The 12,705-nt window shown below is 30.2% G+C and overlaps 9 protein-coding genes across 9 annotated transcripts; 6 read left to right on the top strand and 3 right to left on the bottom strand.

Annotated features, from left to right (window-relative positions):
- Positions 1-403: 403 nt before the first annotated feature.
- On the top strand, positions 404-1,876 carry TVAGG3_0406750 (uncharacterized protein; the record flags this gene model as incomplete). Its single annotated transcript, XM_001322183.1, has 1 exon — positions 404-1,876. One exon carries the CDS (start codon positions 404-406, stop codon positions 1,874-1,876), a length of 1,473 nt encoding a protein of 490 aa, XP_001322218.1.
- A 61-nt stretch (positions 1,877-1,937) lies between these two features.
- Positions 1,938-2,222, top strand: TVAGG3_0406740 (uncharacterized protein; the record flags this gene model as incomplete). The annotated part of the gene is made up of 1 exon (XM_001322182.1): positions 1,938-2,222. One exon carries the CDS (start codon positions 1,938-1,940, stop codon positions 2,220-2,222), a length of 285 nt encoding a protein of 94 aa, XP_001322217.1.
- A 553-nt stretch (positions 2,223-2,775) lies between these two features.
- On the bottom strand, positions 2,776-5,378 carry TVAGG3_0406730 (armadillo (ARM) repeat-containing protein family; the record flags this gene model as incomplete). The annotated part of the gene is made up of 1 exon (XM_001322181.1): positions 2,784-5,378. One exon carries the CDS (start codon positions 5,376-5,378, stop codon positions 2,784-2,786), a length of 2,595 nt encoding a protein of 864 aa, XP_001322216.1.
- A 224-nt stretch (positions 5,379-5,602) lies between these two features.
- On the top strand, positions 5,603-6,236 carry TVAGG3_0406720 (calcium-binding protein family; the record flags this gene model as incomplete). The annotated part of the gene is made up of 1 exon (XM_001322180.1): positions 5,613-6,119. One exon carries the CDS (start codon positions 5,613-5,615, stop codon positions 6,117-6,119), a length of 507 nt encoding a protein of 168 aa, XP_001322215.1.
- An 81-nt stretch (positions 6,237-6,317) lies between these two features.
- On the top strand, positions 6,318-6,976 carry TVAGG3_0406710 (heat shock protein binding; the record flags this gene model as incomplete). Its single annotated transcript, XM_001322179.1, has 1 exon — positions 6,331-6,774. One exon carries the CDS (start codon positions 6,331-6,333, stop codon positions 6,772-6,774), a length of 444 nt encoding a protein of 147 aa, XP_001322214.1.
- A 190-nt stretch (positions 6,977-7,166) lies between these two features.
- Positions 7,167-8,318, bottom strand: TVAGG3_0406700 (uncharacterized protein; the record flags this gene model as incomplete). Its single annotated transcript, XM_001322178.1, has 1 exon — positions 7,167-8,318. The coding sequence occupies one exon, from the start codon at positions 8,316-8,318 to the stop codon at positions 7,167-7,169; it is 1,152 nt and encodes a 383-aa protein (XP_001322213.1).
- Positions 8,319-8,572: 254 nt separating this feature from the next.
- Positions 8,573-9,334, bottom strand: TVAGG3_0406690 (uncharacterized protein; the record flags this gene model as incomplete). The annotated part of the gene is made up of 1 exon (XM_001322177.1): positions 8,610-9,242. One exon carries the CDS (start codon positions 9,240-9,242, stop codon positions 8,610-8,612), a length of 633 nt encoding a protein of 210 aa, XP_001322212.1.
- An 8-nt stretch (positions 9,335-9,342) lies between these two features.
- On the top strand, positions 9,343-10,137 carry TVAGG3_0406680 (acetylation-dependent protein binding; the record flags this gene model as incomplete). Its single annotated transcript, XM_001322176.1, has 1 exon — positions 9,408-10,112. One exon carries the CDS (start codon positions 9,408-9,410, stop codon positions 10,110-10,112), a length of 705 nt encoding a protein of 234 aa, XP_001322211.1.
- A 1,282-nt stretch (positions 10,138-11,419) lies between these two features.
- Positions 11,420-12,362, top strand: TVAGG3_0406670 (euchromatin binding; the record flags this gene model as incomplete). The annotated part of the gene is made up of 1 exon (XM_001322175.1): positions 11,420-12,262. One exon carries the CDS (start codon positions 11,420-11,422, stop codon positions 12,260-12,262), a length of 843 nt encoding a protein of 280 aa, XP_001322210.1.
- Between the last annotated feature and the right edge of the window lie 343 nt (positions 12,363-12,705).

The following is a 12,705-nucleotide window of genomic DNA, read 5'->3' as shown; positions in this document are numbered from 1 at the left end:
TTTGGCTGTCTACGTTCAATTAGAATCGATGTGGCATCTCCAACGTTAGGTTATTCAATTAACGGAATTGAGAAGAATTCAAATATCTGAATTTGATTTCGAAATTGAAAAGAGTTATAAATCAAATTGAATATATCTCAAATTTAGAAAATAATAACTAATGATACTGTTCAAAATTATATAAAAATTATAAAATTTTATATCGCTCGTTTGACACTTTAACTTTAATATAATGCTTAGAAGTAATTCTCTTCCATACTTCTATTGATTTTTTATAAATATAACTGAATTGAAAAATCTTCAAAAAAACTAGTGAGATAAAATGTATATTCGTGTTATATTATTTTCTTTGTTTTATTACCGGATTTATCGTTCCTTTTTGAATATTTCTGAAATTCAAAAAATGTTTGAATTTCTCTTCTCCTTTTCCTGCTCCATATCGATTTCTGGAGTAGGTTACTATGAAGCAGATGTTACTAGTTCTGGAACATCCCTTGAATTTAATCTTCCTGCAGTTCCAGATGCAACGTATTACCTGGCTTTTTCCAAAAAAGATTACCAATTATCGCTTGATGGAGAATCTTCGAATCCATCAGATATTTACAGAATAGATAATTTGAAAGCAATTTATAAAGCTTCGATGTCTGATCAGACAAGATCAAAGTTACCATTCGGTATTTTCCTTGTTCCCACTTCATTTGATGCACTGGAATTTTGGATTCAACCAAATTCAACAGGAACCTATCAAATTCCCCAACTAACGAACAATTCCAAGAAAATTTATTTATGCATCTTGAATGATAACCCAATTAGCATCACAATTACTCAAGATTCTGATACAAACACTGTTTTATCCAGCAAAGATGGAAATCTTCCAAAATCCACTGAAACGACAATATCTGGGACAAATATAGTCACTTTGGAGTATTCATACATTGAAAAGTCGACTGTTGGTACTACATATACTTTAACAACGCAAGCTGTGGCTAACAATATGGATAAGCAATGTTATGATAAAAGGAAATCAAAAGTTAATTTTGACACTTTTTTGATTATTCCGTATTTTATATATAGATATTCAGTCTTAGATAGTTCACTTAAATATGGCTACAATTCCATTACTGTTAGTTCGAATACCTCATATTTAATTCCAAAGAATAAAATGATTATTTTTGTCCAATCATCAGTAGATGTTCAAGGATATATTAGTACAGAGCAATATGGACTTAGTATTCTTGGAAATACAAAAATTCAAGCTATTGATTTAGTATCAAATGGTGTTCTTTTATTCTCTGCAAATGGATCATCAGTGAAATGTGGATTTGTTATTTTCAACTATTCACAAACAGAAATTTGTAAGTATCCTACTATTTTTTCAGGAACAGGTAAATATTCACTTACGAATACTATTGGATCACATTGCATAATAACTGTTTTCTCAGAAGGTACACTTTCATTTGATTCTACCAACTATTTGCGTTCAACCGTCAACACTCTTGGAATCACATTAAAGGATAAAACGATATCGGAACCTTCACTGACTGTGATCTATTATGGAGAAACCTATAATGCAGATGATAGAAATACTGATTATACGATTGTTTTTGATTATAAAGGTGCTACTGGTGATCTTAACTATGTCATAGAATCGAGAAACTCGTATTATCAATTTTATAAAGTTTCAAGTCAAGGTAGTGAAAGCGTAAACGTTGGTGGCGTCGATTATGCAAAGAAGGTTTTAATTAAACCGAAGTATAAGTATCTTGCATTCTTAACTCTTATTCTTGTGATTGCCGCTGTAGTTTTTATCTATTATAGATTTTGCGCCAAAAAACCAAATAATCAAAATGACAATGAAGATCATTCAAGTGATTAGAAAGCGACATATTATTCACCTGATCAAGGACAATCAAATAATCAACCACCACCTTCTTATTATGCACAACAGCCTCCACCACAACAACCAGCACAACAAAATTATCAACAACGACCTAATTATGCACAGCAACCTCCACCACAAAATTATCAGCAACCTCCACCACAAAATTATCAGCAGCCTCCACCACAAAATTATCAGCAGCCTCCACCACAAAATTATCAGCAGCCAGGACAACAGTACTATCAGCAACCTCCTCCATACTATGGACAACCTCAAGGGCAACAGCCACCTTATTCAGGTGCTCCGCCACAGTGAGGTTAATTATTGTAATTATTCATTTTAGTCGGATTTTTTAATTAAATAAGTAATTTATAAGCATTGCATATATTTAAATAAGCTAATGAGTCAATTTCTGATTCGATAATTAAATTATTTTGAAATTCTTAAAATAATACATTAATCTATTGCATTCGAGTTATTTGCATCATTTTATGATAATTCATCCTTTAAAAGCTTAAAAAATAAGTGAAATTTCGAAAATTAATTTTTGAATTTGATTCGATTACATATAGGCATTACGAAAAGATAATTTACTGATAGTTATACATATTTCCATGCTTACCTTGATAGAATGCATTTTAAATTGTTATCATTAAATTATCCATTGAACATCAAGCCATATTCAGACTATATATAAGTGTGTGGTGGTGATTTTTTCTGGAAAATTCAATATCTAATGATTGAAATATTGAATTTGAGAATTTGATGTTTAGCCATATGACATTGATGTTAGTGCTATTGAAATAAATAATATTTGCAATCATATTGTTATCTATAAAAACTATTTTCCATTTTGAAAAATTAAATATAATTTTTTTTAATAAACATATAGAGAGATAATATTTCATTGCTCTTCATTTTGAGCCTCATGAATAATAAACGCCTTATACAAAATAATTGTTTCTAAGTGCATGTGCAAGCTAGGAACTGCGTATTTCAATTCTTTTTCAAAATCTCCGATGAATTCGGAAACAAAATTCGAATCTAGCTGGAAAGGATGGAAAATTTCACCAACTATTTTAGTTGTATTCTGATAATATTTTCCAAACATGTTGTGCATCATTGCGAAATATTCCTTTGAAATTACTGTTCCATTTTTGTTGACATCGAAATCTTGATTAAACAAAAATGAATGTAATTGAGGTAATATCTGCCATGGCATGAATCCTTCGATCTTTCTAGTCTTGTCTACAACTAAACTATTGACAAAATAATAAATCTTGTCAAAAACATGGTTGAGATCATAAAAAGTAACACAAAAATTAGACAAAAAGTCAATAAATGCTAAAAACAATTCATTTGAGATTAGCATGCTTTGTTGTGTCACACCCCAGAAGAATGAATCAAAGCATTGTTCAATATCTTCTATATTTGAATAATGGTAATCAAAACTCTTCACGAATTCAAACAAATTCGTTGCAACTGTCAAAATATTTGTAAAAGCTTGGTTTTGCCAATCTTGGTTCAAAAGAACATAGTTCTTCATTTTGTTTGTAGCCTGCATTTGCTTAAATAACTGTGTAAGGCTTCCAACAGCTCTACAAACTCCACAAAGCCACCAAAATCCGCCGCCTTCGTTCAAAAGAACTTCTAAAATAGGAACTGCTTGTTCTCCAAGGAAAGGAAGTATTGCAGAAACATTTCCTATTATGTAATCATCATCTGTGAAGTGGTTTAAACTCTCTGCAACGAAATTTTGGATTATTTCCAAAATCTGATTCGATTTTATTATCATTCTATAGGAAGAAATGAAGTTTATTACGTTCATTGTTGCCTGCCTTGGATCATTTGATGAATTAATCTGAGAAATCAATGAAGACAAGCATAATTCTAATGAATCATCGTGATCTTTTCCGAGATATATCAATAACTTGGCGGAAATGATAATTAAATCAGGATTTCCACTATTTATGAGTTGTTCAATAATTTGAGCATCTTCTATTGTCAATTTCGGCTTTTTGTAAATAAATATTTTCAATAATTTCAAAATAAAGTTTGTTAAAGCAAGAGGACAGTTTTCACTCATAATAAAGTTGAGTGATGCTTGAAATACAAACGAATGCTCTTTTGGATGTGTCAAAATTAAATCAAAATAACTCGAATACAAATTTAATTGAGAATTTTCAATTGGATTCTCTGGAGGATTGTAAAGGTGCATGAAATCGTCTGATATAGGTTCTGTTTCATCTGTAGCATTTCTTTGCTGTATAAAAGTTCGATATCTTCTAACAAATTGTAGAATTGTTGTTGCCAAAGCCAAATCTTCAGTTGGAGCATTCTGTATTTCATTTGTGAACTCAATATATCCTTGGTATGATAAATCTGTTTGAGATTGACAGCATTTTTCAATTAATGAAATTAAATGTCTTGCAACAACAGGCGGAGTGATGTAATAATTACTTTTGTTAAATTCATATAACTTTTTCAATGAAAATTGGCAAACTAATGCAGTAAATTGTTCAGGTTTTTTAGTTAAGGCAGAATTTAAAGTTTGGCATGAATAAATGACGTCTTCGTCTGATACTGATAATAAGTGATTAATTGATGCTTCAATAACTGTTTGATAAATTTCATTTTCTGGATTATAAATAATTGACAATAAGTAAAGGATTTTTGAATATTGTGTCATGATATTTGGATCTGAATTCTCTGAAATAACAACTTGACATAAATTTAATGAATCAATGATCTGATTTTTTTGTTCAATTGTAAAATTACTCATCAGCATAAGTCTTATGCATTCTAATGTTTGTGATGAAGTTTTTGGTGAACTCATGCCTAATCCTACTTGTCCAAAGATGTTTGAATCTGATATCCATGAATTATCAAAAGCAATCGAATAATATCCCAAAGCAATGAACGCTTGAGGATCAGAGTTAGCAATTCCGTTTAAAATGAATTGCTGGAAAAGTTCTGAAATCTTATTTTGAACAAGAGTATTGCGATAATTTATGAATAAATCTTTTAGAATAGGTGATGGATTTGCTAACGTATTTGACATTTCTGTGATGAATTGTAATGCTTGAGGTATAGTTGATTCGGAAAATATTGTTTCATTGTAGAGATTTTCCCATATTTCTGGATATACTCTAATTGAGAGTGCAATTTGTGCTTTAGTGTTGCATTCACGTAGTTTTGTTGACTGTTTCGAGCAATTTATTAAATTTTGATTAAAAAGTAAGTCTCTGATTAAATTTATGACTTCAATATTGGATATAAAAGTTTCCCAGTTATGTAATATCCAATATGAAAGGTTATTTAATATGATAATTTGTGCAGATTCACTTGAAAACGAATTGAAGTTCTGGATACACACGATAATGCTTTCAAAATTGCTGTTTACTTGATTTAAAGTCGAAAATATTGCAGTTTTTTCGATCGTCTGCGTTTGTTCGTTGATCTCGAAGAACCTTTCTGCACATTGATTAAAATCATCCATCCAAAATTGTACGTTTAAAGAATTTAGATATAAAACTTGAAATTGTTATAGAATTCATAAATCAGTATTTTGATTTAAATTGGCCAAATTTCAAATATTCCAAGAAATTGAATTAAAAACCAAGAATTTAATTAATATTTTTAATTTTTGTTGTTTGTACTGCCAATTTATTGCCTTATTTTTGAATTTTGAAATATCAAAATTTAAAAACGGTTTTAGTGCACGTTAAATAAGATGACTGAAGCACCGCCAGCAGAAGGCGCACCCCAAACTGATGTTTTCAGTCCAGGACAACTTGAAGAATTCAAAGAAGCATTCACCGTCTTCGATAAAGACGCTGATGGTAGAATTACACCGCAAGAAATGTGTGGATTACTTGGAGCAACAGGCTTTCAAGTTTCACAAGCGGAAGTTACAGATTATTGTTCACAGATTGATACAACAGGTGAGAATCTTTTCGATTATAATGTGTTTTTGAAAGTTGCCGAAAATTTCAATAACGGTAATAATACACAAGAAATTCTTAGTGCATGCATGAGAATTTTCTTCGGTGAATCTACAAAAATTAGTACAGATGAACTTAAGAGCGTTTTGACAACTCTCGGAAATCCTTTGACTCCTGATGAAATGAAGCACCTTATGTTTAATGTAAACCCAGAAAATGACGAAACTATTACTGTTGCCGACTTTGTTAATAAGATTGCTGGTGTAGAAGTTAAGGATGATGAAGATGATCAATAAACAAAATAATGTTTCTTTTTTTACCATTGGATACTTCATTTTTATTTGTTTTGCATTAAGTTTAATGTTTTAAATATATAACTTTTGCTAAAATTGAAATTTCTATCTAAATCTTATTGATAAAACAGAGCATCAATATCAAATTTTGCATTTTGTTAGATATATATGTTTATCATGTTGAAGTTTGTTAAGAATTTTTTTATTTCGATAGATGGATGATTTATATCAGTTACTAGGTGTTCCTAGAGATGCAGATTCAAAAACTATTAAGAAAGCATATCATAAACTAGCTATGGAATTGCATCCTGATAAAGTAAAAGACCAAACTCAAGAAGTTGAAATAAAATTTCAAAAAATTATAGAAGCTTATACAGTGCTGATTAATCCTTCAACACGTGCAGATTATGATGATAGTCTTAAAAGGAAAGAAGAAGAAAATCAACGTTTTAATTCAATGGATTCTGATCGAAAAAGAATGATTGAAAAACTAAATGCAATGGAAAATGAAAATAATAAGAAAAAGGCCGTTAATTTGGATATTTACCGAGCAGATTTAGAAAATGAAATTTCAAAATTCGAAGCAGCGCAACAAAACTCAATGTCATTTAATCAATTCGAAAATTTAGTAATACAAACCTTATTAAGAATGGGATAATTCACAAATCTAATCACGAATTTCATTTTACTTGAGCATTTTTGGATTTCTCTATTATAATATAGATTTACATATGTTTAGAAATTATTTTACCTTTAGATATCATTTCATAAAGCATCGAAATAATAAAAAGTCTATAAGCTTATAATAAAAGCTTTTGTAAGGCTCGTTAATGGTATAAAAGTGTGATATTACTCCAATGTTGTTACTGCAGCAATAAATAACTATCTATATTCGAAATTATTTCTTGATAAATTATATAAAAATGTAATTTAGCCTTCATAAAGGAAATTCAAATTGTTTTGCTCAAAATTATTTTTTTCAAAATGATTTAAACGTCAAAAAGAAATTTTTTATTAAAAAACAATAATATTAACAAAAAAATATATGAATTATTCGAAATTAATGTCTTTGTAGTTATTAGCTTTGAGCCAATCTCTGTATTGTTGACAATCAGAAAATTCATTTGGAACAAATTTGTCGCAATGAGGACATTTATGAGTTCTTAGTCCGTACTTTCTTCTGTGGCTCATAACAATGATACTCCAGACCTGCATTGGCGATAAATCAGCGGTTTTCGGAAATACAGCCCAAATAAAGTCCTGTGCTTGGTCAACAGCGTAATCTTTCATTACATCAGAGTTGATGTTTCTAATTACTCGAATATACATCTTCTTCCAGATTTTTGACATCGCTTTTGGCATTTCTGGTTTTACATTAGCCAAAACGAACTTCCAGAGCTTGGATGTAACAATAACAAAAGAGGTATGTGCGCTAGCGATGATTGTGTAGATTTGTTTGCTGCATTTACCTAATGATTCAAAAATTATGGAAATATGGGACTTTAAAGGGTCCATTCGTATATCAGTACGTATTATTTGCATGATTTCGTTAAAAGACTCTTGAATATTATCAAATTCTTCCAATAATTTTGCAACAGATTTCTTGTAAATCTTATTTCCTTTAGCAGCTGATTTAATTCCCTTTTGTAACTCTTTTGGACCTTTAACACCTTTCATATCTTTCATATTTTTCGTAAATTCTTTCAATGAATCGGATTCTTTGCGAGCTTGATTGACTTTTGATGAGAAATCAATTAGTTTAACAAATGATTCGCGTGTTAATGAGAATACATTGTTCTCAATCGCCATTTTAATCACGGAATAGATAGAACTGAAGAGATGATATGTTGTAAATGTAGAAAGGACCATATCTATCCAGTACAATACGTAATAAGCGGCTTCTGGTTGGATTCTACATTTTTTGAAAAGAGGAACTATGAATTTTGCCGTGTAATTGCCAACAAAATGAAGAACTGCTTTATGGAATGTTTTCACTTCGAGCTTCGAATGCTTGAAATCTTGTCGTCTAAAGATTTTGCTAAACAAACAGTAAAGAAATATAAAAAATGAGGTAATTATATTAGTGTAGAAGCCACCAAAGTAGTCAATGAACTTCAATATAGCCTTAATAACACGGTATATTGGTTTTGGACTTCTTTTAATGTTCCTATTGAAGATGATGAAGCGATCTTGAATGTTCATATAATCTTAAAAACGTGACAGTGATAGTTCTAAAAAATTTTGGCCGTTGCAATCAAAAAAAATTCAGAACTCAATTGGCTGCAAGTATTTCAAATTATATGTGATCCTCTTAAAAAATACTAAGCACGTCATGAGTAGTTCCAAATTCATCATAAATTTGGTTTTAAGTACAAAATTTAAAATTGAATAAACATTATAATGCGAATTATAGCTCAATGAATAAATAATATAAATACACTATCTTTGTTTGAGTACTTTATGCTAATGATAGTCTAAAATATTAGTTTATTCTTAAAATATAAAAATTATTACAGCTAAAAATGCAATATTAAAGTAATCTTGTTGTGAAAATTTGCATGATATTTTGCAGAGATGCTCTGCTAAACAGAATGGACTGAAACCAGGGAAATTATATTCGAAAAGAAATTTTGTTCCGAAGTTGAAAGAAATAATATCCCAAGCATTATTAATTTGGATTTCTCTTACAATTGGAACAATCAAACTATTGTCAGGGAAATTAATAGGAAATGCCTCGTATGTATCATTATGAACAACAACGAATGTCTTATTTTCGATGCAGAGCCCAATGCCTATTGTTTCATTACAAAGAAATGAATGTTTTAATGGAAGGCAATAATTATTATTAGCAATCTTTTCAGGAGATTCTCCAGTAAATTGCCACATAGCATCGTAGATATAATATTTTAGCTTATCTAGAGGAAATAATAAAATCTGGTAATTGTTAATCTGGAAGCCAAATGTAAATGTTTTTGTGCCTGAGTATCCTTTAACTTCAAAATATGGATTGCCTTTTCGAATAGGAGAAAAGTTAATTGAAATATTACTATATCCTGATATATTAACCTTGGAATTTTGTTCAATAAAATTGCCTAAATATGAAAAAGAAGCGTCACAATTCGGCATAGTATATTGATTCAAGAAAATATCAATGAAACGTGTTTATTTTCATAATGTTGACTCTGATGAAACAAGAGATTCTTGATATTGTTTTCGTTCTTCACGCCGATAAATGAATGAAAAAGTGCCAAAATATTTATGTCAGGGATTACTAGTGAACAAATTGCCAAAATGAAAGATATTATGAGCAAAGTCCAAAGCAGAGCTATATCCCAAATGTTTTCTCGCCCCGTTGATCCAGTTGCCGACAATTGTCCTGATTATCCAGAAATCGTAAAGACCCCAATGGATTTGGGAACTATCAATCAAAAGATAGATGAAAACAAATATAATTCCGTGAATGAATGGAAAAATGATGTTGATTTAGTCTGGAATAATTCGTTAGCTTACAATAAAAACAACCAAACTCTCGTAATGATAACAACAGAATTACAAGATTTATTTAACGAGCTTTCAATGTTTATTTCTGATGATCCTTATGGAGATTGGTGTTCCAAGCTTATTAATCTTCGCGAGCAGCTTAAAATGGCTACAAAATGTTTTGAAATAGGAGCATCATCGGGTAAATCTACCAAAGGACCAAACTCTAAATCTTCAACAAAAGCCAAGGAGAAAGTCGGTAAATCCGCTAAAAGTAAGAAGAAATTGCCAGTAAAGAAATTGAGTAAGGGTGTAATTACGAAATTAGTCAAACAAATCAATTCGATTACAGATGAAAATATTATTCTCGCTTTATACGAAGTTATTGAAGAAGAAGAATCGTACATGCAACTAACAGGAGATATCGTCGAATTTAATCCATCTACATTAAAGCCATCTACTTTGGTTGCTCTTAAAGCAAAATTAGATTCCTTATTACCACAAAGTCAAGCTTAATACTTTGTTATTTATTAAATATTTGTGTTTATAGATAAAACTATTTTATATTTCATGCACGGATATTTAATTATATTATAAAATTTGAAAGATCTCCGCAAAAATTAGTCATTATGGCTATAACTAATTTATAAATTATTAGATTTTGTAATATCTGTAACATAAAAAATTACACATTGATTTTGCTAAAAAATTTCTGACATATCAGGCCGAGTAGGATATTAAAAACGTCATAATTTCGAATTGTAATTATTTATTTAGAAGGTATTGAAGGTTGATCGGAAATTAAATTAGAAATTGGAATTTTTGGAAAAATGATAGTAGTTTTTTTATTTCTAACTATAACTTCGCATAAATAAGGATAATATAGATTTGAAAGAATGATTTCTGTCATTGATTTTGGACTCTGATTTCCATTCTTTTCGAATGTATTACCTAATTCAAAATGGCACTCATTTGCAGTGGCTGATCCTGAATAAATATTAAATAATTTAGTAGCTTTGTTTCCTTTGAAGAAACATTGTATTACTGAAAGTGTAGCCGAACTCTCGATACAGAAAATTCCGGCACCACTCGCCGAAACTTTGTTATCAATAACATTACATAGATAAAAATTGTGTGTATTAGCATGAAGTAAAAAACAAGATTTACTATATGATGAAAGATTCTTAAAATTACTATAATTTGTGATTGAAAGAGAAGAAGGTTCCCAAATAACAAATGCTGTATTCCAATCTAATTTTGAATCAGAAATATTTATAGATGAAAATTGAAAAGTTCCATAAGCATGATTCAGAGCGCCGTTAAATCCTGTGTTTTGGCTAATTGATGATTCTATTACAAAATTCATGTGGTTATTATCTTTTGTTGCTGATATGTATGAATGAGATCCTGAACATTGTGTAGATTGTGTCTTAGATTTATAACTACACACTTTGTATTGAACACATGAACCTGATTCTGAAACATACATGGATCCTCCACTTTTTGTAGAGGTAGAATTATAGAATGAAGAACTTGAAACAAGAACTTTTGTGTCAATGGATGGATTGGTGATTCGAATGATACCTTGTGGATTGAAGTTTTCAAAAAGAACATAATTGATAAAAACGTGTTTGTTTTCAGTGACATTTCGACTTGTAGTAACAAATGTATCAACAGATGCAGTATTATAGAATCTATTCCATATGTCATATGAAGGTCCTGAAAAATGAAATCCTTGTCCTCTTCCCCTGCTTCTGAGGTTTTCTCCTTCAAACAATAAATCATTTTCAATAGTTTACAATTTTTGTTCAAAGGAAATTTCGATGTCGCAAAGGAAAACTTTCATTATTACAGATCCTAATGATCCATTTTATGGTAGCTCTATTCCTATGCGCTTCGAAGAATTAGGTGCAAGAAGAAGAGCAGCTCTGCGACTTCTTCCAAACATTGAAGATCCAGAAAACAAATCTAAAATAGTTTTATCGCGATATAAAAGTTCTAGAAAGTACAAATTCGATGGAGACAAATGTACATTAGAAGGTGGCTATCGTTTGTGCCGTTCTTCGAGATCTTTCGATCAGCCAGGCAAATATTTCTGGGAATTTAGATTTACTAGTCGAGACTTAGAAGATGGGCATGTCAGAATGGGAATTGCAACAACAAATGCTGATATGGAAGCCCCTATTGGCGTAGATGCAGAAGGATATGCAGTTAGAGACTTAGGCGGAGCATTCCATTGTTCGAAACATCAAAAGCCAGAAGAATATGATCCAGGAGTTGTTCCATTTCAAGGATTTAACGTTGGAGATTTTGTTGGTTTTGGATTTACTTTAGGAACTACGCCAGAAACTACTACATTAGAAGTTTGGGTGAATGGTATGTACAGAGGAGTTATCTTTCGTAACATAGATCCTACGAAAAAATGGATTCCTTCTTTATCCATTTTCCATAACGCCTGGGTAGAAGCATTCTTTGAAGTTTTCAATTACGCGCCAGGGCCTGCATGGACTCCAGCAGCAAATATCCCAGATGAGCCACAAAAACAAAAATACACACTTTCGCAGATGTTAGATGTAATGAGAAACGGTACAGAAAGTCTACGTACAAAAGAAATGTTTGCTGCAACATTTGCAGTCTTAACTCCAATTCAAGATATGCCAATTTAATTTTCTCAAAAAAAATTGCATTATATTCATATATATTATATTTAGAATGTTTTATAAATAGATTGTTGATACTTAAATTTGAAAAAAACAAAAAATACAAATTATTTTTGAAAAATCTTCTGAATCAATAGGTTTTATGTCTTTGTCCAATCATAAAACATATGGTTTCTCAAGGTTTATGAGTTTTTCTGGTAATCAAACTAAATGATATATCAAATTGCATAAATTGCATATAACAATATGTTTATTTTCATCTATGGAATGTGCACAATTCAGTAATATCAGAAAAACTTGTAAACTTATTTAAATACTCCTTGAAAAATCAAATTAAGGATAATTTAATGTGAGCTATGCCCCCCGACTTAAGAACTAAATTTTAAAGTAATTTATAAATATTAAATATAAATAAAAATAAAATTTGAAAAAAAAATAGAAAGTTTAGG

The sequence above is a fragment of the Trichomonas vaginalis genome, chromosome V (assembly GCF_026262505.1).
Source record: "Trichomonas vaginalis G3 chromosome V, whole genome shotgun sequence".
In the NCBI taxonomy this organism is placed as follows: Eukaryota; Parabasalia; order Trichomonadida; family Trichomonadidae; genus Trichomonas; species Trichomonas vaginalis.
The sequence above is the reverse complement of the archived record's forward strand: the minus strand, read 5'-3'. Positions and strand labels throughout refer to the sequence as shown.